This window comes from Sphaerodactylus townsendi, linkage group LG01 (assembly GCF_021028975.2).
Source record: "Sphaerodactylus townsendi isolate TG3544 linkage group LG01, MPM_Stown_v2.3, whole genome shotgun sequence".
Lineage (NCBI taxonomy): Eukaryota > Metazoa > Chordata > Lepidosauria > Squamata > Sphaerodactylidae > Sphaerodactylus > Sphaerodactylus townsendi.
This window is the reverse complement of record NC_059425.1, coordinates 50,056,174-50,065,156: the sequence shown is the minus strand read 5'-3', so window position 1 is coordinate 50,065,156 and position 8,983 is coordinate 50,056,174. Positions and strand designations below refer to the sequence as shown.

The 8,983-nt window shown below is 37.0% G+C and overlaps 1 protein-coding gene across 3 annotated transcripts in view; it reads left to right on the top strand.

Annotated features, from left to right (window-relative positions):
* CAMKMT (calmodulin-lysine N-methyltransferase) overlaps positions 1-7,069 on the top strand; it is a 323,624-nt gene extending 316,555 nt beyond the window's left edge. For all 3 annotated transcript variants that reach the window (XR_007243344.1, XM_048482876.1, XM_048482886.1), the window contains one exon: positions 1,824-7,069. Coding sequence is in view for 2 of the 3 variants with exons in the window: in XM_048482876.1 (XP_048338833.1) it covers positions 1,824-1,901 (78 nt within the window). In the remaining variant the exon portion in view is untranslated. The remainder of the gene's footprint in view (positions 1-1,823) is intronic.
* The last annotated feature ends 1,914 nt before the right edge of the window (positions 7,070-8,983 follow it).

Sequence of the window (8,983 nt, the reverse complement as noted above, 5' to 3'; positions counted from 1 at the left end):
CTGTGTCTGAGATTGTGCTTAAATTCTGTAATGGATACTTTGCGCTGGCCGCCAGAGGTCACTAGAGAATTCAGGTTAAAAGAGGCAAGGGGGCATATCAGATCTGCCCAGCCCTCAGCAAGAGCAATTTTTTTGCAATGGGTTTACTTTACAGAGTTTGCAGTACATTATTACTGGTTGTTAGGTTAGTGAGACTGTTGATGCAAGCAGAGGATTATAACTGGCAACAGGAATGTCCATTAAAAGTTTACTCTTCAAGAAAATAATTTTCACCAATAAAATATGCAAATGTATTTGGATTGTTCGTTTCCATTCCAGCAAACAGATTATAAAGTGCAACAGAGGAAACCTTTTGATTAAAGTGTTTCATTCTACTTTTATTTTATTTTTAATTAGGGAATGTTTCTAAATTAAAAAGGAAAGAAGAGCAGAAATGCTAGCCTGTAGCAACAAAAAAGCTGTTATTCCTCAGACAGCAGTTAGATTGTTCTGGCATATGTCCCACAAACGTTCACCCACAATAGATCCACTAATATTCAAGGTGTTTTGGAGTCTTTTTTGTCATTTGAAAATAAAATGTGCTAGCTGCTGAAAATATAGAATTTGGGGGGATGCAAAGTCAGATATCGAGTTTACTAGCCTAAAATGTGGTCTGATACCTTTAATGCTAAGGAATAATCTTATCCAGACTGAATTTCCTCAGTACTAGAGATAAAGATATGACAGTCATTCCTTTTCTTAATGTCGAACATCTTTAGTAAAATGGATTAGAATTTTTAAGTAATTGAAGCTATGAAAAAAATGAAGGGCATCATGTCTATAGATGGTAGGTTATATTCTCCAGTCAGAGAACAGGAGATGGAAAACACCCATGTTTAAATAATAGCAATAATTACTGAGGCACGGATCAGCTAATATCTGTAACTTATACCACGGAGGAGGGAAGAAACTTGTCTGAATGGAAAACATCTGTACCCGTTCAGTTCTCTTCCTCTGTATCTTTGTATTTGTTTTGTTCTCCATTTGATTAATATATTTCATTATTTTGCAAAAATTAAAAAAAATTGCTTCACTGAGGTTTTTTACATATACAGGAAACTTCAGACTAATTTAGATTGCTGCTTAAATTTCGTTTATAGGTATACCAATAGGAAAATATATTCCAAATTTAATTATTGGATAATTGATCTTTTCTATGTGATCTTTTCTATTTAATGCGTATTTTAAAATAATTAATTTTATATTTTGTGTGGGTTTATATAACCTTAAATTCTAGAAGCCAAGGATGGGTTTCAAATATTTCTATATTGAAAGAATTGAATTTTACTTTATTAGTATATGAAATCAGAGTTTTCTTTGGAATGACTTCAATCCTGGTGCAATGTCCTGTTACGAATTATAATTGACTGGCCATCTTTAATGTACTATCTATTATGTCAGAAGTCCTGTACTTTGATTACGGAATGTTAGCCTTCATGCATTCATACATTTTAACCAGACCCTAATCAGAATATGCTTTGATTTACAAAGTGAATCAATTACTTGCTTATACTATATTGCATAAATATTCCTTATGATAAACAAGAGTGCTTTTGTTGTACAGCTGAAGGGAAATGAATTTACAAACCTGAGAAATTACTAACAATCCCACCACTGTGGTACTATCTGACACTTAACTATAACTGTTGCTACAAGCAATTCAATCTTTTATACAATTTATTCCTTTAAAGAGTTTAATTAAGATTGTTTTGTGGCCATGACATGACAATGTATTAATGGTGCTTTCCTTTGTTTTGTTTTGTTTTGTTTTGTTTCATTCACAGTTGAAAAAAGAAGAGAGAGAGATTTATGATGAAAATCTCCACTACCCATTCCTTCTTATTTTAACCAAACATTCATAATATGTATGACAGGTATATTTTGATTGGAAAGAAAAAAATACTCCATAGTTGCATGAATATGCAATTTTTTTTTTAAAAAAAAGCAAATCTAGTTTGTTGTGATGAGAATCCTTTGAACTGTATAGTAAATATATAATTCCTAGAACTTTTTCTCCCAGGTTGTTTTTCCTTGAAAAGCCAGTTCAGTGCAACCAAGTCTTTTAAGAGCTCCGTTTCTCCCCTGGCCATGACTTCCATCATGCACCCGGTTACTTCATCTTGACAAAGAGTGTTTCTGCGATTACATTTGAATGCAACTGTTTTGGGGCTGTGTTTGACCATCTGTAAAAACGCTAAAGTATTTCTTGTTCTAGTAAGAGATGATGATAATTTAGGGGCATTGTACACATCCTATTGCATTCTAGATGCAATTCATGCTATATTTTCATTTCCCCATCTCTCTTTCACTACTGACAAAATTTGCCTTATGGCTTTTCCTCCCCTCCCCCCCCCTCTCCCCCCCTCTCCCCCCCCCCGGAAAACGTTTCAAACTTGCTTTGCTTGATTACTTAACGTTTTTTGACAACGGGATTTTTTTTTTGTTCTCACCCTGTAGACGTATAAGAAATTACTGCCTCAAACCAAAGCCTCATAAACTGACCATTTGTCCTCTGGACACAATGGCTTGGCCAGCCCTCTGCTCCTCCTCTCCAATTATGTGTGATTAGTCTCAGTGTGTTGTGTCAAGAAGGGGGAGTGTGCTGAGTACTTATTATCTGTTTAGGTACAAGAAGAGCACTGTGGCTATGAATGAAAAGTGAGCCTTTATCAGTGCTGAAATCTAACTGCAACTGTTCGCAGATCACTTGTTAAAAATAGACTACTATGCCTGAGAAATTCTCAGTGCCGCTGCAATTGTGAGAGATTTTCTTCCCCCACAGAGGCACACAACCCCCACCACCAAAATTAATGTTCCAACATCTTGTTTTAACCATTGCTCCACATACTGGGTGAATATTTAGTTACCAAGAACAATTGTAACAGACAGGACAAAACTGTTTGGATTTGTTCTCTCATGGGTTTAACAGAGAATTCTAACAACCTAAGATGCTGATGGCCTGGATTTTAAAAACTTTAAATACCTTTTTTTCCCCATAGCCCCCCCCCCCCATTTTAAAAAAAGAATCCTGATGATATCACAGACAAACACAGCCCATTCTGAAATTGGTTGATGAAATAAATTAAAATAGTTACCTTTAAAGGGTTGCTTTTCCTCTCTGGTTTAACAAACTGAGTTGTACACAAAAGTCCTGTTCCCTTCACTGCTTTCCTCCAATGCATTTCTTCACCACCAGTTTGCATGTCCTTGTATTCAACACTTTTTATGCTCCATTAGAGCACCTATATGGATCTCAGAAGGCACAGGTCAAGTCGCAGTTAGATCATACATTTCTTTCTCACAAAAACCTGAATTGCAATGCCAAGTGATGGGCTAACATCACAATAACAGCAATTTATTCCTCTTTTGATAAAACAGCAGTCTATTCTCAGTGCTGGGTAAAGACCAAGGGCAATGCAAACTAGTCATTTATCTTAGTATTTCAGTAGTAGATCTCCTTTTATAGTTTTTATGGATTTCACATTGAGACTCTTACTGTGTGGAATTTCTGCTAAGAAATTATAAGCATTTAGGAACAACTGAGGTTTATTGTAGAGGGAGCTCTCCTTTTTCTCAGTATACGTCCTGAAGATACAACATATCCCAACAAGTTGTTATGTTCAGTGTAATCTCAAAATGGACCCACAAACCCTAATGAAAGTATAAATCTTCTGTGCCTCTACAAAAGTTCTTAGGAACAGGACACATGGGTAACTTGCCAACTTTTCTCTAATGACTCTGGAAATTATTAGTTCACTCTTTATTCCTCTGAGGAGATAACAAGTATATCAAAATGAACAACTAATTATTGTTGTTTGTTTCTTTTCCTGCCTGTCATGTCAGTACAAGCTGGTGTCTCAAATGCAGGCTATTATCCCGTAAGGGTTTAATTGAAGGGGTCTTAAGAACACGATCCTGCAAACATTTATGCATTGAGGCTGAATGGTGAAGTGAAATTGCTCATGCGTATAATTGATGAAAGGACTGGGGCCCTCCTCAACTGTAACATTTGCTGTTTACAATCATTGTGTGAATAAACATTTTGCTTCATTCCTTCTTTTCAACGTTCACTGTAAGAAAAATCATAGAGTGTGATCTTTTTGTGTTTGATTACAGGATGCTCTTCTGAGTTTTAATTTTATATAATTATATTTCTCTCTGTGTGTGTGTGTGTGTGTGTGCGCGCGTGTGTGTGTGTGTGTGTGTGTGTGTGTGTGTGTGTGTGTGTGTGTGTAGAATTACAATATGTTACTGGTAAACATCTAGATGGTGTTTATACTCTTCCAAATGGTGGTAAAGATTTTTTTAAAGTTAAAAGTGTGGAAAATTTTTATGTGAAATAATATCAGGAAAGCGCCTGTATTAATAATAAATGTACACATAGGTCCAGATACGTCCAGCCCTACATTAATTGCCATCCATCTAGTCTTATGCACAATATATAATGCATATTAGTGTACCATTGAATAAGAGTTGCTTAATGAGCAAATGCCTTACATGCCCCCTGAAAATGTAAAACACTTCATAAGGACTGGCAACCAATGGAAACAATGCAAGTTTTCTCATAGGGTTACAAGAAGCTGAGAGGCTAGCCAGTTGTTTCTCTCATTCATATTGAAATGGCAGCTTAGGACCCTCTTCTTGTCGTAAGCTGCAGCAGAAAGAACACCCAGATTTCCCCAAACTAAGCCTGAATGTTGGAACTAAATGCCAAGAGAAAGCAAAAGAAATATCAACATCTTATTTTTTAAAAAAACTATGAAATTAGTATTGACATACATATAATTACTAAAAGAGGCTTTTTGAAAGGTTGCAGAGTCAAACGTTTTTCAATCAAATATCGAAACAATTCTGGGAAAGAAATTACGTACTGCAAAAAGTGGATGAAGCACAGGAGAGAGTAAGACTGTTACAATTAAACAATTTGTGGGGAGTTTGCAGTTGTCATATGTGTGAACAAAGCAAGGACTTCAGCTTGCTCTTCATTTTTTGAATGTGTTGCTTGCACTGCACATACGCAGTGCCCCTTGATTTTTATTTTTATTTTGAGGTCACATAAATGAACATGAAGAGGATAAAGCTTTTTTGTTGGCAGACTCTGCTCCGGTTAGGGGTTGGAAGGGAAATGGGCCAGTTTTTAGTCCAAGAGGTAATATACTCTAAGTTGATCCTTGAGCTGGAAGGCAAGGGCAAATTACAGTAAAATCAATTCAAAGAGAGGGAGGAGGAAAGGAAACAAACAAAAGTCAAAAGCAAGGTGAGGTGGGACACAGCAAAGAACAAAAGAGCAAGACAAGTTGGGGTCATAAGCCAGGAAAATAGCGAAGTTCTTGGGCTGAGTGCAATGCAGAAAGTTTTTATAGAACATAAAAGTGGCCATGTGCTCACTTCTAGCCAATCAGAATCTGAGGAAATAAATGTTAACGTCTCTGAGCTGTCTGTTTTTTCACACACAAGTCACAGCCTGGAAGGTGGTATGCTAATGCAGCTGTCTTAGAAACTCCTCCAAATCACATGCCACTGTATATTTGGTGATTTTTCATCTCTTCGATAAAGCTGAATAAATGCACAAAAAGTAGAAGAGATTTCCATATTTGATCTAGTAGGATTTTTGCAGCAGTTAAGACTTCTTACAGTATCAGTCTGATCCTAACCATTTTTACTTGTATGAAAATGTAACTGAAATTATTGTGCCTTACTTCTAGAAAAATATAGTTAGATTAGATTGCAAAGTCACACACTTTAGCATTTCCTACCTTCATCCAGTTAGCAGCCAATTTATATTGACTAAAAGTCATAATGGGCACTTACATTAAACAGGAAGAAGCAGTTGAAACCACCCATTCTTACTGCATCAATGGATCAGTGACATGTTTATACCAGTAGAAACTTCTTATGGCCAGTGGAAAAGGAGGTGCATAGGATCTAACCCATAGGCTAGAACCCAGATGGGCTGAGTATGCTCATGTGGAACAACCCAGTTGTGCTGTACTGCATGGTTAAGAAGGAATACACCTATATTCGGTTCCAGCAGCTCCTTAGAGCAACAAGATTTTGGGAGGCAAAGCTCTTGTTATCAGATATCTTTGCTTTGACTCTCGAAAACTTATTCCCAAAAAATCTTATTGGTCTTTAAGGTTCTCCTGGATTCGAATCTAACCATTCTACTGCAGATCAACAAGCTACTTTTTGAAACAGGAAGAAATACAGTGAAGCAACTTCCGAACAACTGTGATCAGGTTGGTGAACAGTCAAGCTGATTTTTTTTAAAAACAACAACTGATTCCTTGTCCTAGAATGGCAAACAAGATATAAGCCACACTGGCAGGCGTTTTGAATTTTTAAGGCTGCACTCCTAACTAGGGATGCTCAAATATTCATATCCTTCATATCCTGTATTCTGGAGTAGAGTACCAGTGCTTATGTTGGTTCAATGGTCCTCCTCTAGTGCTGGTGACCTTCAGCTTTCTAAACCAGATCCTGTGATACTGATGAATTGCAGGGATTCATCTGCTAATCTTTCTCAGCCGCCCTGTTCTTCATGTGAGGCATAATTTATGACAACACAGTTTTACAGAGGTCATGAAATATATTTTGGGTCCTAGGAAAAATAGTAATTGTACCTCAGCCATACTGGACCTCTTTTTGATGAAGCTGCCCTGAGCATTGAGTTCATTTTTGGAGGTCCTGTTTTGGCACTCCCATTGCAAGAGATGTGGAGGGCGCCTATCCAAGAATGGGCCTTTTCTCAGCTGGCATTCCACTGGCCCTTGTTGTAGTGGTCCACCAGGCACCTGATCTTTTTCAAGCACCATAGCAAGACTTTACCTGGGATCTTGGTCAATTTTCCTTCATTGATGTGAGCTGGCTTTTATTATTGTTGAAAAATGTATTGTTGTACATTGATTTTAGTATTTTATGGTCTTATTAAATTGTGATTGTATTCAATTTATCTGAAAGATGCCCTTGTGAATTGGAGTTGTGATAAACATCTTTAAATAAATGAAAATAAATACAGTCTCCACCCTGATCAGCACGGTTTGCTTGTGCAGAAAACCATGTAAGGCCAACATTTAGCTAGATTATGGTTATTCACAGTTGCAGAATACATTGAATAGAGCATCATATACTTCACAACTTACACACATTCAATCCAGGCTAACTATGGAAAAACAATTGTGCACACTGAAAGCTGGATCCAAAGGTGCATATATGATTTGCCCCGAAACAGTACAACACCACAACCCGAATAGGTAATCTAAAAATCAATGAGTAAGTGTAGTTTCAAAGGGTAGTTAGACATTATTGTGTAGTATCTGTATCACAGTGGCATCTAGAAATCCCATTGGATACTGTGCTTCAATCAGATCTATAATTAATTAGAACATAGTACATAGGGAGACTGCTTGTTGAGAGAGAGAGAAAAGTACTTTCCTTCAGTGGTGTATTTATGCATGTTTAAAATGCAGATTCCATAAAAGAATTGGGAGCCCATAGTTTAGGCACATGTGGTTTCTTCTGTAAGACATTATTGCAGTGACATGGGGACCAGACCACACAGGTCCCACAGGAATTAGACCTCCTAAGGAGACAAATATACATGGGAAGAAGTCAACAAAAGATATATGAGACAACTGTCCTTACATCCTAATCTAATGTTCTGTGTACATGTTGCAGCAAAGAGTTTTTTAAAGCCTAATTGAACAGTTATGGGTTACAACCTACATTGCCAAATACATCAAATGACTTGGAAACATTAGATAAGCAGCTGACCTACAGAAAACTCACACCACAACAAATGTATTCACAATCACAGGAATGTTCCCTGTTTTCTGTCTCTCGTTCATATGGCTGGCCAGGTTGGTACACATCTGCAGTATCAGTGGCTGGAATTCTGTTTGGTGTCTCAGTGAATACCCACACTGAAAGATTGGTCTTAAGTTATAAGTCAACATGATCCCCTTTTAAAAAGAATTTTCCCCTTGAGGCTCTTAGCTTAAGTTGGCTTGCTGCCACAGAGACTAAGTTTAGCACTTGGCCATTTTCCATGTGCCCATCAGGGACAGTGGATCCAATAGCCCTTCATGAGTCTAAAGTGTGTGGAAGACTGGGGAGGAGGAAGCAAAGTAGACCAGATGGCAACTCACAGTAGCAGAGGACACATTTTTGACCCAGGAATCTGGGTTAAATTCAATAGAAATGTTGACAACACAGTTGTTCCTAACTCTGGAACATCTGAGTTATTCTCCCTCAGAACAGGAATCTCAGTGGTTACAGAAATATAACTGTCAGCAGAGAATTTAAATCACTGCAATTGTCTGTGTTTCAAATCAGAAATTATTTGAATAATTATTATTATTCAAATAATCATTTGAATAATAATGTTGACTTTTAATTTTACATAAGCTACTAGCCAAAAGTTGATCAGAGGATTTTGCTTGCTCTTTGCGTGCCCTCAGAGTGTGTGAATTGCAAGCCTTCTCTTCTCTCCTCCCTCCCTCCATCTTCAATTAATGTAGTTTTAAAATGATTAAACATATCATGCTGTGACATCCAAAATGTCAACAAGCCCATAAACCTGGAAGACAGGAAGGTAATAAAATAGGTAATAGGAGATTCAGGAGTTAATAGAGGCCCTGATGTGTGAGTGTATACAGTAGCTATATATTGGAAACAGTGCAAGTGAAGATGGCTTAGCATTGCAAACTGAGGAAGAAAATTGTTTTTAATTAGCACCTTCATAAGAACTGCTGATTAATACTGTTTGGTTTGGTGAAAAGCTTTCAGCTGAGTAATTTGTACAGCCATTACAACAGTTTTGTTAGAGCAGGGACTCCTGTTGTTAAACACAAACAGCAGATGATAATGGTAGAAGATGAGTTTGTCATGTAACAATTTACCTTATTGAAAAAAAAAAGCTTTAGATAAAACCCAATACAGTTGT